Below are 15,793 nucleotides of genomic sequence, written 5' to 3'. Positions count from 1 at the left end.
TAATTTTTTGGAAGTCGTCTCTATGCCCAACCCGGCGCTCCAACCCATGACCCCGAGATCAAGAGTCTCGTGCTCTGCTGACTAAGCCAGCCAGGTGTCCCGTGAATCTTTTAAATTGAAAAATGAACTTAGCTTTAGCAGACCGACTGAAGAGAACTTCACAAATCATCAAAATAAGTGAGGAGCTTCCAGATTTTTTCACCCTAAATATTTGGAGTACGTACGTCTGCAACCTACACCTGCAGAAATGGTGTAGAATGTATCCAACATAATTGCTTCGGTTGATTTGGACCCAACGTGCACTTACCTTGAAGCTCCTAGGTTTTAACACCCCAGAGAAATCCTTGAGGCAAATCTAACGCCATGGCTGTGTGTTCTGTTGTATCTGCTTCTTACGGTGCTCCTAATATTTGTTTTCCAGGTACAGCAGGTCCAGACCGTACAGCAGGTACAACACGTGTACCCAGCTCAGGTGCAGTATGTGGAAGGAAGCGATACTGTCTATACCAATGGAGCAATGTAAGTGTGTGGGGGGGAGTATTTTCAATTCTCCCGCTTGGTTAGAGAGAAATGGTACTCTTTGACACATCCCACTATTCCCAAATGGTTCCCTTGTTTTCACAGTATTTTTTTTTTTTTACCAGAATAGAGTTATTGAGATTAGACTGATGTTTAGAGAATAGTCTGTGTCTGTTAAGAATGTGTGTTGATTTTCCTTCTCACTTCATCTCAGTGGAATATTTCAAATTATGAAAAGTGTTAGGCCTTTGAATGGTTTTCAATAAGATGACAAAACTGTATACTCTTGTTGGTGATTTCCGTATCTTCTTACTACCTTGTAAAACCTATACTTGTTGTTTTTATAAGTAAGGTGGATTTGTGTATGTTTTTGTCCGTAAACCAATACACAATGAGGACCTTAGTTTTTTGGGGCACTTGTTAAACTCCATAAGAATACCTGATACTCACATCTGTTTTTCCTGTCTGAACTTGTCCTTGCCCCCTTCCTGTCCGCCCCCTCCTCCCCCTCGAACTCATCACCTTGCAGCAACAATAATGGAAATTTGTAAATTTATACCAATTGTGTTTTTCAGCCACTTGGATTAAGATTCAAGATGTTATAGGTAAAGAGACTAAGAACTATTACAGGTCACCAGTATTGTTTTCATTTACCACTTGAGTGTTTATCTGGAATCTGTTGAATCTCTGCGTGTCCCTGAAATGAATTCAAGTTCTCTCATTCTCTTCTGCCTGCCTCCCTTCTATGTTGGTGTGCCCCAAGTTGAAAACCTATGGTTTCTTTATTCTTGGTGCACCTCCTGGTTTTGTGGGTTCCTAGGACATCAACCTATAACCTCCACAAGGGCAGGGATTTTTGTCCCTCTCTTCTTTTTTTTTTCCCACCACAATAAATCGAACACCAGAAGAGTACATGACGTGTGGCGGGAGTTCGATTAATGTTACCTCTTGCTATTGTAACAAAACAACTTAGAACCCTAGTTTAACTCTGTATGAGTTTTATAGTCATGACTAAGTCATGACTTTTTATTCTTCTTCCCTGGAAGGTGGGAGGATGGTAATCTCACCCTACTAAGAGTTGTCGTGGGGATTTGAGGAAATACAGTTACAGCAACTAACACAAGGCCTGGTAGACAATAGCTGATAGAAAACTGAAAGCTCTTCACTGATCTTGACTCATTTCTCTGTTCTCATCGCTTTTAGCCACATTCCCGCTGCCTTAACCCCTCCATTACCTATGAAATAAAATTCAGCTCTCCCCCTTGGCATTCACCCCATTCCTTCGTGTCCAGCTTCCTGTCCCACCTGTCCTGGGAACAACCAGCTTTGTGCATCTTTCCCCAGATACTACCCTTCCGTGCCTGTTTCTGGACATGCGGTTTTCTCTGCCTTCTATCCAGTCCCCCAACGCGGAGCCTCGTGTGATCTTTATCAACTGATTCATCAGCTCCCCCGCCTTGTGACACGGACCCTCACTCTCCACTACAGTTAGTTTGTCCTCTCCCTTTAGGGTATGGACAACACTGTACCCCGACTTTCACTTCCAGCACCGACCCGGGAAGAAATCTTTCCGAATGGGAACTGTTGTCATTTTGTTGTTTTCTTTACATCTGTTGAGGTGATTGGCACCTAATAAAGGGTCCGTGAATTTCTCTGGTCCAGCGAATCTGTAACTCTTTACATATTGTAGACACTGGCTGTTTCTTACCTGTTTGTTGTGTGGGACCAGGGCCTCTGGGATGGAGCCTGCTTGTAGAATCTCTACCCTACACCCACAGGACTGTTGGCATTTTCACCAAAGAAATAGATACACCTGCGTCTATTGGACTTGTATTCTACCAGGGAAAATGTTAGGGCTTTCTAGACACTGCTGGAGGTCACTCAGTTGTATTGTCATTTCATTCGTGCCTGTGGTTTATCTGTCACGAGAGCCCCAGAGTAAAGGCATCCTAGGCAAAGCTTAACAAACCACCTCCCCTGCAGTGGAGGGCTAAGTTACCACTCTACTGTCTTATTTCGGTAGCATTTTATCATACATATATTACAGCATTCTGTCAGCGGAGAATCCCAGCAAATCCGACAAATGGAAGTCTGCGAATATCAGGGCTTTTATTTTTCTCAGGTCATAAGAAGTCCAAAGGTAGCATATTGTGCGAATCACGAGCATGACACGGTGCGAATACAAAGGCTTATTGGAGAAAACCTTACAAGCTGACAGATAGCAGAGGGAGCATAACTGGACCCGGCTACACCGTGGGAATTGCGCTGGTAGATGTCTGGCCTCGCAGAGTGAGGTATTTCCAGGGAGCAGGGGTAGTGAGTATGCAGTAGGGACAGATGGCTTTCTTAGTGGGGATTGGTGCCTGTGAAACGCTCTGCCATCAGCCTCATCTTGCAACATGATTAACTCAGATCGGCTGAGCCAATCTAGAGGTAAGCTACCAAAAGACCATAGGAGATGATCCTCTAGAAATACCCAGAATGGTGCTTCCTTTAGTCTATTGCTGACATTGGTTTCACAGCAATCAGGGCCACAGCAGAATAGCAGGGCCACAATTTTCTGGTATGTCTGTGAGATGTCTGCTTCGGTTGCGATCATCATATCTACACTTCAGACAGGAAAAAGAGGATGTGTGTGTGTGTGTGTGTGTGTGTGTGTGTGTGTGTGTATGTATTTATATTTTTATATGTGTATATATGTCACGCACAGGCACATGGAGGCTTTCCCAGAAACGTCCAGCTCTCTTTTGCTTCTGTCCCTTGCCTTGTATCTTAATCGTGTCACAAAGTGGTGGTTAGCTGCAAGGGAGTCTGGGAAGACTGGCCTGTAGCTTCCGTGTGTATGGTAGAAGGCAGCAGGGGAAAAGGGGCAATTGGAATGGGTATTGAGATGGTGTCTAACACAGTTTTTCATCACTGGTCCAAGGTAAGGCAGAGAGATGACTGGTATGTGGCTTCGTGAAAGTTACACAACCCGCCTCACTGTTTTCATCTATGAAATGCAGATAGTTCTTTTTTCAAAAGCGCTTCGTGTCGCATTGTTATAAATAGGAAACAGTAAACTTCAGTTATTGCTATAAAATTAAGCACTGTGGCTATTCTTTTTATGTTTTCCACTCATGTTTTTGACCCTGAATTCTGCCTCTTGCCTTGTACATTTTTAAAACTACCCCACCACTGCCGTTAGGGTCATCCACACCGTAGGTAGATGCAAGATCGGTGAATTCATTCATTCACAGACCCTTGGAAAAACAACATGTCTAAAGTTGACTTCCTAAAACTACAAAGCCCATTTAGATACAGAAATGATTCCAAGTAAATACCTCATGTCAACATGAATTTTCTATGGCTCACAGACTCAGTTGGTTAGATCATGACTAATGAGGTCTGGGTCGTGAGTTCATTTGCCACAAAGTCCGATTAGCTTCCACCCGGTCTGTGTGGGCTCAGATTGTATCCGCATCTCCGGCCAGTCACATCACAGAGTGCATGAACCCTTGCTGTAGAGAGAGAAGATGCATCTTTAAAAATTCTTCCATTAAAATTTCAATTTCAGTGCAATTTTTGACCAAGATCCTGTAGCACCACTTTCATATTTACTAAAGACACATTGTCTCATCAGGAATTCTACTCAAAATTTTAGTAGCGAGGGGACTATGAATATTTATTTCTCAAATATAACAAACTTTTTTTTTTCTCAGCTTAAGCTATTTCAGTCTTTCCATTACTTTGTATGCTGTTATTTGACTATGTACAGTGTTTGTCTCTAAAGTTCATTTTAGAGTCTTGGTATTCCCTCTTTTATCTGCTACACTTGCGTGCATGTTAGGAAAGAGTCCCCCGTATTCTTCCATTCTATGACACTGAATTAATAGCTAGGTAGTGTTTGACCCCCAACTTGGGCCCCAGTCAGATTCCTATGCCTAGTTTCAGCCAAGGACTTGAGACCACGTTCCAGTGCTGGCTGTTAGAGAATAGTTTTTTATGAAAGGAGGAGGCAGCTTAATTTGCTTTTCCTTCTAATAGTTTTCCCATGAATATTTTTCCAAAGCCTGGATCATAGTCTTGTCTTTTTGTACGGATTCTTAGAATTTACGATCGCTAATAATTTAGAACACTGTAATTAACCCAGCTGGAGAACATTACATACCATGCGGACACGGCCCAGTGCAATTGCTGTTTCTTCACATAGCTAATAAATCCATTTTTTTTTTAATGGAATGATTGTTTTTTCTCTCCCTACTCTCTTTTTTGACTCCTGTCCCCCCCCACCACCAATGACTCCTTCATCGTGTTAGTCAAAATGGAAATAAAGACATCATACTATATCATGGCCAAGTTAAGAGTCTTTTTTGAGGGGCGCCTGGGTGGCGCAGTCGGTTAAGCGTCCGACTTCAGCCAGGTCACGATCTCCCGGTCCGTGAGTTCGAGCCCCGCCTTGGGCTCTGGGCTGATGGCTCAGAGCCTGGAGCCTGTTTCCGATTCTGTGTCTCCCTCTCTCTCTGCCCCTCCCCCGTTCATGCTCTGGCTCTCTCTGTCCCAAAAATAAATAAACGTTGAAAAAAAAATTAAAAAAAAAAAAGAGTCTTTTTTGAAAAATGTTTTTAATTTTCAAGGATTTTCATGTATCACCCACTCTTTGAAGCTTGTCTACTGTTTAGAGAAGATCAGTGTTCTGAAATGACAGTGTCTTTAGTGTATGCATATCTGTTGCAGTAAGAAAAGACTGGAGGAGACCTTCTCTTAATCTTCCTGTTTAGATTATAGATTTCTCATCAACCCCGATACAGAATTTTATAAACTGCGTTTCACAGAATGTTATTCCTATAAAAGTGTTCCGTGCTTTTCATAAGCAGGAAAACACTGCAAAGGCCTTTCTTTTGAGAACTCTCAATTTCTTTCTTTTTTTTTTTTGAGAACTCTAAATTTCTTTCTTTTCTTTTTTTCTTTTTGAGAACTCTAAATTTCTTTCTTTCTTTCTTTCTTTCTTTCTTTCTTTCTTTCTTTCTTTCTTTCTTTCTCTTAGGAACTCTAAATTTCTATTAGTCTTCTGAAGGCCCTGAGAAGTCCTCTGAGAAGAAAGACAGTGTATTAAAAACTGAACCTCAGAATTCTTTTACCTTGAATAACATGCAGTTGTATCACATGGTATACTTTGAGAGGTTGTACATTAATATATTGACACTGAGCAGATTTATTTAAAATCCCTAAGCATGCATAGAGGACTCAATTTTAAAAAGTCACTTCTTGAAAATCTTACAGTTGGTGCATTTTCCAAAGCCACTTAAATTCTTCTTTTGATGTACTTTTAAAATGATTAATAAGAAACCTTAAAAGGGATACTCTTCAAGTTCCTTCTTTGTCTCTTGGTTCCAGGTAAGATTGTGCTTTCTTAGGAACATTTAAATGCTTCCTTCTCTGAAGAACTGGGGTGTGGAATTTCTGTAATTGAGATTGAGAGGGTGTTTTCTTCCTGTATGCTTCTCCTGATATGCACATGCAAATTGCTCTAGGATCTGGTTTGCCATTTGGGTTTCAGGAAGTATATCGCTGATAACTTAGGAAGTTCTTGGAGAGAGAACTGCCTCCCTGAGGCCTCTCTCCAGTTAGAGATGGGCCCATTTCATAAATAACATAAAAATTTCCCTCTTGTCAAATAAAGCAGACTTTCAAATATGGCTTCCAAAATGTCAGCAGTGGGAAGGTCATGGACATCATTTATTCTAACCCTCACACCTTACAGATGAGTAAACAGAGGCCCTGACAGGTTGCCCAGCTAGTGTCTAGGGTTCCTATTTTCTGACCTTCAGTGCATGGTTGGTCCTTTCCAATGATCTGTAAGTAAAGGTCTTTTGATCCTGAGTCATTTGGGAGATTGGAGGGAAGGCCAGTTACATGATTGTGTGTCTTACTGTAGATAGATGGTTGAACTTAGGATACTTTTTATTCTTTAAAACTTAGAGTCTGTTGTTATTCATATGAAAATCTTTTTGTGTTTATTTAAAAAATTGTCTTACACTTTTACAGTTACATTTATTTCATACATTTATAATGTTATTTGGATATTCATAAAATGTATAGAAGAGTCCATACTTAATGATTTTTCAACAGCAAATACTTTAGTTAAATAGTTTGCAAGACAAAGGCTATTATCTGCCTGTCCTGCCTATATCCCTTTTTGTTATTTTTCATTAGTAGAAATGAAATGATTCACATTAAGGGTAATTTGCTCTGTGATATTTTATATCCACTAGATTGATGTCCAGAATAGTTCTAGACCATAACGCTTGGAAGAGTGTCGACACTTAACTTTTCTCCTCCTCTCCTCTTCCCTCCTTTTATTAAAAAAGGAAAACATGAGGGGCGCCTGGGTGGCGCAGTCGGTTAAGCGTCCGACTTCAGCCAGGTCACGATCTCGCGGTCCATGAGTTCGAGCCCCGCGTCAGGCTCTGGGCTGATGGCTCGGAGCCTGGAGCCTGTTTCCGATTCTGTGTCTCCCTCTCTCTCTGCCCCTCCCCCGTTCATGCTCTGTCTCTCTCTGTCCCAAATAAATAAATAAAAACGTTGAAAAAAATTAAAAAAAAAAAAAGGAAAACATGAAAGAAATCCACCTGCCCTTTTTTAGGTGTAGAACCAAATTGTGTTACCAATTTTCTTAATGGAACTGCAGATACCCACGTTCTAAGATTTCTCCTACTGGCTACATTGTAACCTCAGACAAACAGCATTTGTGTGGCCAGATTTCCTAATCTGTGGAATGGAATTAATAATTAAAATCGTTGCTTAATAACCAGGTCAGGTACGGGAATGGGAGGGAGTAATGAGGGAAATGGGATATGGGATAATTAGTATTGTCTGAAAAAAATATATTCGCTTTTGGTATAGGTACTCTACTCTTATAGAACTAACTGCAAAAGTAAAACTTGATAAAAAAAAATCTCTACTTAAACTGTATTTGGAAGCTGGAGTGAGAAATCTTTGTTGAAGGCGTATGTTTGTAAAGGGTATGTATTTGGGAATCATGGTGTTGTGCCTCACAGGGAGGCTAATTAATGTCTTTTATTATATGAGTGTAATCCCTTGGCTATCAAAAGTCTGAGAGTGGTTCACAAAGGCTGAGCTGTAATGACCAGAAAGAAGGTTCTAGAAAGGACAGCACCAACACATCTTAGTCCGGCCCTCAGCAGTAGTCAGGCTAATAGACCTGCCTCCCACAGAGTGCTTGGAAGCCCTGGCCTGCCTTCAGTTCCACAGCAGGCCTGACTCAGGGTACGAAGCACCGACTGTCTGCCTCAACAACACACGTACCTGCTTTAACTCCTTTTGTCCATGTTTCAAAGTGTTCCATCTCTGACAAATGCCTGGTCTCTCTCTTCTTCTTCATACTAAAACCTCTCAGGATTGGCCACATATTCTTCAGGCTGGCTTTCTTCTCCACATTACCATGAAATTGCACTTGTCAAAGTCATTGGTGACCTCCAGCTGTTAAGTCTAATAGACATTCTTCTAGATGAAATTTCCTTCCTCTCAAACAGCCAACCCCACCACCTATTCTCTCCTTGAATCACTATCTCCTTTTGACTTTTCTGTTTTTTTTTTCTTAATTTATTTTTTTAATGTTTATTTATTTTTGAGAGAGAGACAAAGAGAATGCGAGCAGGGGAGGGGCAGAGAGAGAGGGACACACAGAATGTGAAGCAGGGTCCAGGCTCTGAGGTGTCAGCACAGAGCCCGACACGGGGCTCGAACCCACGGACTGTGAGATCATGACCCGAGCCAAAGTCGGACGCTTAACCAACTGAGCCGCCCAGATGCTCCTCCTTTTGGCTTTTCTGACTGTATTCTTCTGTTTTCTTCCTATTTTGTTGAGTCTTCTTCATTCTTATTGTGGGCCAAATAATTTTTCTATGGCCTAAGTTCTGTGTACTTTCCCCCACTGGGGGAAAGTGGGCTCTAACAGAGAGCACATTTCTTTCCCGACACTTAATGGCTATCCATCATTCTCATGCCCGTTTTTAAGTTACCTAACCTTTGCCCCTCCCCCACCAGAATGTCAGTTTCATGTGGTTAATTACCTTGGTTTTGCTCCCCATTCCTTATCTCATACCTAGAACAGTCATAGTCATACGTGATAGGTGTCCAATCTATATTTGTTGAAGGAATTCAGTAAAAGGTAGCATTTAGGGGCGCCTGGGTGGTGCAGTCGATTAAGCGTCCGACTTCAGCCAGGTCACGATCTCGCGGTCCGTGAGTTCGAGCCCCGCGTCAGGCTCTGGGCTGATGGCTCAGAGCCTGGAGCCTGTTTCCGATTCTGTGTCTCCCTCTCTCTCTGCCCCTCCCCCGTCCATGCTCTGTCTCTCTCTGTCCCAAAAATAAATAAAAAACGTTGAAAAAAAATTTAAAAGGTAGCATTTAATGACATGTAACACAAGAACAGGCTACTTGGATTTTTTGTCTTGTTTACTTTTTTATTTTCTTTGTGTTGCGAATTTTTTTCTTTCTTTTAAAATTTATTTTATGGAAGTGCAGCCGACACACAATGTTACATTAGTTTCAGATGTACAAGGTGATGCAACATCTCTATCTGTTGTGACGCTCACCACAAGTGTACCTACCATGTGTCACCATACAGTGCTGTTACAGTATCACTGACTGCATTCTCAGTGTTGCACCTTTTATTTCTATGATCCGTTCATTCCATAACTGGAGGCCTGGATCTCCCACTCCCTTCCCCCATTGTGCCCAGTCCCCCGCCCCCTTCCCTTCTGGCTACCATCAGTTTGTTCTCTGTATTTGAGTCTGTTTTTGCTTTTTGATTGTTGTGTGTTTTCAATTCCACATATAAGTGAAATCATGTGGTATTTGTCTTTCTCTGTATGACTTACTTCACTCAGCATAACACCCTCTAGGTCCATCCATGTTGTTGCAAATGGTAAGATACCATTCTTTTTTAAGGCTGAGTAATATTCCATTGTGCATATATACCACTTCTCCTGTATCCATTCATCTATATGGATGGACACTTGGGCTGGTTCTATATCTTGGCTATTATAAATAATGCTGCAGTAAACATAGGGGTGCATATATCTTTTTGAATTTGTTTTGTTTTCTTTGGGTAAATACTCAGCGGTAGAATTACTGGATCATATGATAATTTTAGTTTTAGTTTTTTTGAAGCACCTCCATACAATTTTCCACAGTGGCTATACCAACTTACATCCCCACGACAGTGCACGAGGGTTTCTTTTCCCTACATCCTCACCACTCTCATTTCTTTCCTTTTTCATTCTATCCACTCTGACAGGTGTGAGGTGATATCTCCTTGTGGTTTTGATTTGCATTTCCCTGATGATGAGTGATATTGAGCATCTTTTCATGTGTCTGTTGGCCATCTGTATAACTTCTCTGGAAAAATGTTTATTGAGGCCTTCTGCCCATTTTTAATTGGATTATTTGCTCTTTGTGGTGTTGAGTTGCATAAGTTCTTTATATGTTTTAGAAATTAACCCCTTGTCAGATATGTCATGTGCAAATATCTTCTCCCATTCAGTAGGTTGCCTTGCTGTTTTGTTGATGGTTTCCTTTGATGTTCAAAACCTTTCATTTTGATGTAGTCTCAATAGTCTCATGTTTGCTTTTGTTTCCTTTGCCTGAGGAGACCTATCTAGCAAAGGCCAAGGCCAATGTGAAAGAAATTACTACCTCAGTTTTCTCATAGGAGTTTTATGGTGTCAGTTCTTACATTTAGGTCTTTAATCCGTTTTGAGTGTATTTTCATGTATGGGGTGGGGACCACCATTTATTGAAGACATTGTCTTTTCTCCCTTGTTTATTCTTCCTTTGTCATAGATTAATTGATCATATAAATGTCTACATTATAGGCTTATTTCTGGGCTATTCTGTTCATTGGTCTATATGTCTGTTTCTGTGCCCGTATCATACAGTTTTGGTTCCTACAGCTGTGTGTAGTATATCTTGAAATCTGGGATTGGGATACCTCCACCTTGTTTTTTCTCAAGATTGCTCTGAGTCTTTTGTGGTTCTGGACAATTTTAGGATTATTTGTCCTAGTTCTATAAGAAACACTGCTGGTATTTTGAGAGAGGTTGCATTGAGTGTGTAAACTGCTTAGGGGGTAGGATGGACATTTTAACAATATTAATTCCTTCAGCCCATGAGCATGGAAGGTCTCACCATTTGTTTGTGTCTTCAGTTTCTTTCATCAGTGTTTTATAGGTTTCACAGTACAGGTCTTTCACCTCCTTGGTTAAATGTATTCCTAACTATTTTATTCTCTTTGGTGCAATTGTAAATGCAATTGTTAATTTCTCTTCCTGCTAATTTGTTATTAGTGTGTAGAAACACAACTGATTTCTGCGTATTAATTTTATATCCTGCAGCTTTACTGAAATGTTACTTGGTTGTTTTAAATACATCAGGGGAAATGATCGGAACTAAGCGGAAATACTGTTAACGTGGTATTCACACAGCTTTCTTGGGGGTGGGGGAGGGTCTTTTTTTTTTCCTTTGCAAAACATTTTTGGGCTTATGTGCATGTATGTGGTTGCTCAGTTTTTGTTTTTGCTTCCAAGTGTGCAAGACGGTAATATTAGCCATCATTACAGTGCCATACATTAGACCCCCCAGAACTTACTCGTTAACTAAAAAGTTTATGTTTTTTGATCATCATCTCCCATTTCTCCCAGCTCCAGCCCCTGGCAACCACCATTCTACTCCCTGTTCTTGTAAGTTAAACTTTTTATATTCCACATATAAGGGAGATTATATAGTACTTATCTTTCTCTACCTGACTTGGTAATTAGTATTACGTCTTCGAAGTTTACCTATGTTTTTGCAACGGCTGAATGATACTCCGTTGTTTATATGTATACCACATTTTCTGTATCCATTCGTTCATCTGTTGATGAACAAGTTAGGTTGTCCCCACGCCTTGTTTATTACGAACAATGCTGCTGTGAACGTGCAAGGGCAGACACCTCTTTGAGACACTCATTTCATTTTCTTCAGATGTGCACCCAGAGTGGCATCGCCACATTATATTGTAGCTCTGAAACAGAACAGAGTGTCCAGAAACAGCCCATAAGTTCAAGCATGTACCGTCAACAAATCCTTGACAAAGGCACAAGAATACACGATAGGAAAAGGGTAATCTCTTCAGTAAATGGTGTTGAGAAGAGCTGGGTGTCCACATGCAAAAGAATGAAATTGGACCACTATGTTACAGCACTCAAAAAAATTAAAATAGATTAAAGACTTAAGTATAAGACCTGAAACTACAAAACCCCTAAAAGAAAACATAGGGTGTAAGCTCCTTGACATCAGTCTTGGCAGTGATGTTTGAGATCTGATACCAAAAGCACAGGCAACAGAAACAAAAATAAACAAAGTGTACTCATTAAACTAAAAGGCTTGTCTGCACAGAAAGGAAACCATCAGCAAAATGAAAAGGCAGCCTACCAAATGGGAGAAAATATCTGTCAACCGTATATCTGAAAGAAGTTGCTATCTAAAATACAGAAGAGACTCGCACAACTCAAAAGCCAAAAAAAAAAAAAAAGAGAGAGAGAGAAAAAAAACGGCAAATAATCCAATTAGAGAATGGGCTAAGGACCTGAATAGACATTTTTTCAAAGAAGACATACACACAGCCCACAGGTACATGAAAAAAGTTCTCAGCACCACTAATCATCAGGGAAATGCTATTATCAAAAAGACAAGAAATAACAAGTGTTGATGAGGATGTGGAGAAAAGGAATCTTTGTGCACCGTTGGTGGGAACATAAATTGGTACAGCCATTATGGAAAACAGTATGAAGTTTCCTCCAAAAGTTAAAAATAGAACTACCCTTTGATCCAGCTCAGTTTTTCTTATTTATAAATTTAGACCAGGGACTCTGGATCAAAATCTTTTATGATCCGTTTCAACCACAGTTGTTTTGAGTGCACATGCACTTTCCTGACTTATGTTGTCAGGACAAATGTACTTACTACGTGTACCTTTTTGCTGTGCTTAAAAAACCATTTGGGAGCAATGGAAATTTTAGTAATGCTCCTCTGGGTTAGCTGCAACTGACTAGAAAACTCCTTTATAACAGCCAACTTGAAGCTTTTGAAAAAACTCAGAGTAAAGGAGCTAATAGTTGTGACACAGTACTTTTTTCCTTCATACCTGTGAGATAGGGGTTGTACATTTTTAATATCCTTCAGTCCAGTGGTTCTCAGAGTTCCACAGACCAGCAGCACTGACCATCACCTGAGAACTTGTTAGAAGCGCGAGCCTGGTTCTATAGGATCAGGAGTTTTGGGAGCGGGGTCTCATAATCTGTTTCAACAAGCCCTCCTGGTGATTCTGATGGATGCTCAAGTGTGAGAACCACATTCCTTTATTATAGAAAAAAAGAATTTAAATACAAAGTATAAACATCCAGTTATCTGCATGTAATGGTAATAGGATGATACAAATTTGAAGTTTCAATTCCAATACCTTGTCCATTATCAACATGTATAGTAATGAAAATCCTACGGATGAATGAGAAAGTTCAATTAGTTGCTGCCAGAAAGCTTAACGTTCATTCTTTCATTTCCTCCCTAGTCGCTTTGGCAACAAATCAATAAATGCATTTAGTTTTTACTTACTTGAAATAAGCTTGCCTTCTGAATGTAAATCAAGCCAAGTGTTTAGTTAGTGAGTCTGAGTAGTATTTCTTACTTTATATTGTAATCTGTTGTTTTTTATTCTTGGGTAATAATAAGAGGTTAAGTGTCGTGTCACGTGAATTCCTTTCTGAACTACTGTTTTCCCCCTGGTGTCTTTCACAAAATGGACATGTCACCGCTCCTCTGTTGCATCCTCTGGCTTCAGTCTGACTTGAAGCATTCAAGAGGAGATCTGTTTGGAAACTCAAATAAATCATACATGCCGGCCAGCCAGAGATTATATACCGTGTGAACGCAGTTTGTGGAAGGTTCCAAATAATGTGGCTCTTTCCACGTGGGGCATTTGTGATGCACATGAAACCTTCATAATGGAAAACTGTTGAAGGCAAGGCTCTTGATTTCAAGCAACAGAAACCAACTCTGGCTTCTTTAAGCAAAACACAGGCTTTATCGAAAGGTATTTGTGACTGAAGAAGTCTGCAGAGTATGACTGAAAAAGGTTAGGCAGCACCCAGACCATAGATAAAAACCCGTCCAAGAAGCCCAGTGTGCCTCTGCTACCACTAAATTCTGCTCATGACTATGTAAGAGGGGTAGCAGTTCTCTTTTTTGAAAAATATTTACTTATTTATTTTTGAAAGGGAGCATTGTGGAGAGAGAGAGGGAGACAGAGAATCCCAAGGAGGCTCCACGCTGTCAGCACAGAGCCCAGCACGGGGCTTGAACTCCCAAACCATTAGATCATGACCTGAGCCAAAACCAAAGTCGGACACTTAACCGACTGAGCCACCCAGGTGCCCCAACAATTCCTCACCCACGTGATTCACCTAATGCTGATTAAGTGAGATAATATATCTCCCATATTTAAAAATAATTCCTCCTAGTTCCCAAATTTTCCAAGTTCTCCGTGGTGCTCTCTAAGTTTTAGAAAATATTTAAAAGACATTCTGGCTGCCTTCAGTTACCTATTTCCTCAATCTACTCCAATAAATCAAATATTGCTATCAGGACACTGAAACACTCTGGAATAAGATCACCTCCTATCGTGTCTGATGAACATGTTCCAGAATCATGTCACATGACCCACCTGCAGCACTGGGACCCGTTTGCCACTCCCTTTTCTCATGGTTTCCAGCTACCTCCTTGGCTTCGGGCTTTTTTTTTTTTTTTTTTTTTTTCTTCAGGTTATTTCTCTGGCTGGAACATTCCTTCACCTTTCCGGACCCAAGCCTCCTTACCCCTGCCCCACTTTAGTAGTAAATTCAGATTTCTTGCCAGAGTTCATAACAGTGTTTTTCAAACTTGTAAACTACCATCCACAGTTAGATGTACATTTTATACTCAGGTCAATGCACACGTGAGCATATGCATGCACACACCATGTATTTATATGATAGAAACAAACGTTCCTCAAAATAACCCTTCACCTCACTAGGTATAATATGCTAGCATGTCGGCTGGCTATGCTAGTCTCTTTCTGTAATGCTGTTGTGACCTGTTAAAACTGTAAATGTGACCGGCAGTTTAAAAAAATATTTAAGCTATTTGCATGTTTAATTTTTACCTATGTTTTAAACCTCACTTCTTTCTAATATCCTTCTCATTTCTAATTTCTTCCTAAATATGAGGATCTTTGTCGTGTTGTGACTTTGCACATGCTGTGCTCTCTTCCCGATAGGTTTTTCTTTCCGCTTTCCATAGAGAGGACCCCTTTTCCTCTTTTAGTTTTAAGCTACATATCTCTTCTTTGGGGTTACATTACTTGACTACTCTAATATGCTCCCTTCCACTTATTATCTTTTGTATTCAATTTTTATTTCATGAACTTAGGAAAATTCCTAATTATCTTATTTCATATATTTGTGATCACCTACTCCTTATGTCATATAGCCCTTAATGACAGTAGATGTCTTGTCTGTTTTGTTCCTTTTATTCTGGGTGCTAGAATAGATGCCCAGTAAATATTTGTTAAAAGAACGTGTACAGAGTAGCCAGTGAAGAATAAAACATTATACCAATGTAAGATATTATCATGATCCACATTACCATATTCTGTCTTCATAATAAATTTTATGTAATAAAACTTGCAAGATATTTTATTTCCTTAATTTACCATTTTCGTGCCATTGCTTAATTTTATAGTTGACTGGCTTATTGGTGGGAGGATATTCAAAACATGGGTAAAACACAAAGCACGTAGTTTGCAGATATTATATAGCTGGACTTGTGGATAAGACACTTGACGCTCAAGAAAATAGAAAATAGGTTATAGCTAAGGTAAATTGACATAATCATTCTAGTAAATAAGTGGGCTGGGACTATTCAGGGTCATGCTTAGCCAGAGTGTATGCTGAGGCATGGTGGGATACAAACAGCACTAATTTCCTGAATTCACTGGATCAGTCCTGACATTCACACAGAACCTTATAAAAGAGTCAGCTACGAAGAAGCTTCTGTCCGCAAGCATGCACATACCTATGTATTTACCTCCATTACTGGATACACAGGCAGAACAATGGAAAGTGTTCTCTTCTGCTGTAGAAATAATATGACACATTATTTTTGTAACAGTCTTTGGCAATCAATAAAGAACGAG

At 40.2% G+C, this 15,793-nt stretch overlaps 1 protein-coding gene across 12 annotated transcripts in view; it reads left to right on the top strand.

Annotated features, from left to right (window-relative positions):
- Positions 1-15,793, top strand: part of RFX3 (regulatory factor X3) — a 288,688-nt gene that overhangs the window by 167,952 nt on the left and 104,943 nt on the right. For 10 of the 12 annotated variants that reach the window (XM_047830025.1, XM_047830023.1, XM_047830027.1 and 7 more), the window contains 2 exons: positions 422-519; positions 11,226-11,264. In XM_047830025.1, coding sequence (XP_047685981.1) covers positions 422-519; positions 11,226-11,264 — 137 coding nt within the window. The remainder of the gene's footprint in view (positions 1-421; positions 520-11,225; positions 11,265-15,793) is intronic. The other 2 variants (XM_047830028.1, XM_047830019.1) reach the window with 1 other exon arrangement.

This window comes from Prionailurus viverrinus, chromosome D4 (genome assembly GCF_022837055.1).
Source record: "Prionailurus viverrinus isolate Anna chromosome D4, UM_Priviv_1.0, whole genome shotgun sequence".
NCBI classification, from domain to species: Eukaryota; Metazoa; Chordata; class Mammalia; order Carnivora; family Felidae; genus Prionailurus; species Prionailurus viverrinus.
This window is presented reverse-complemented; position numbering and strand designations above follow the sequence as displayed.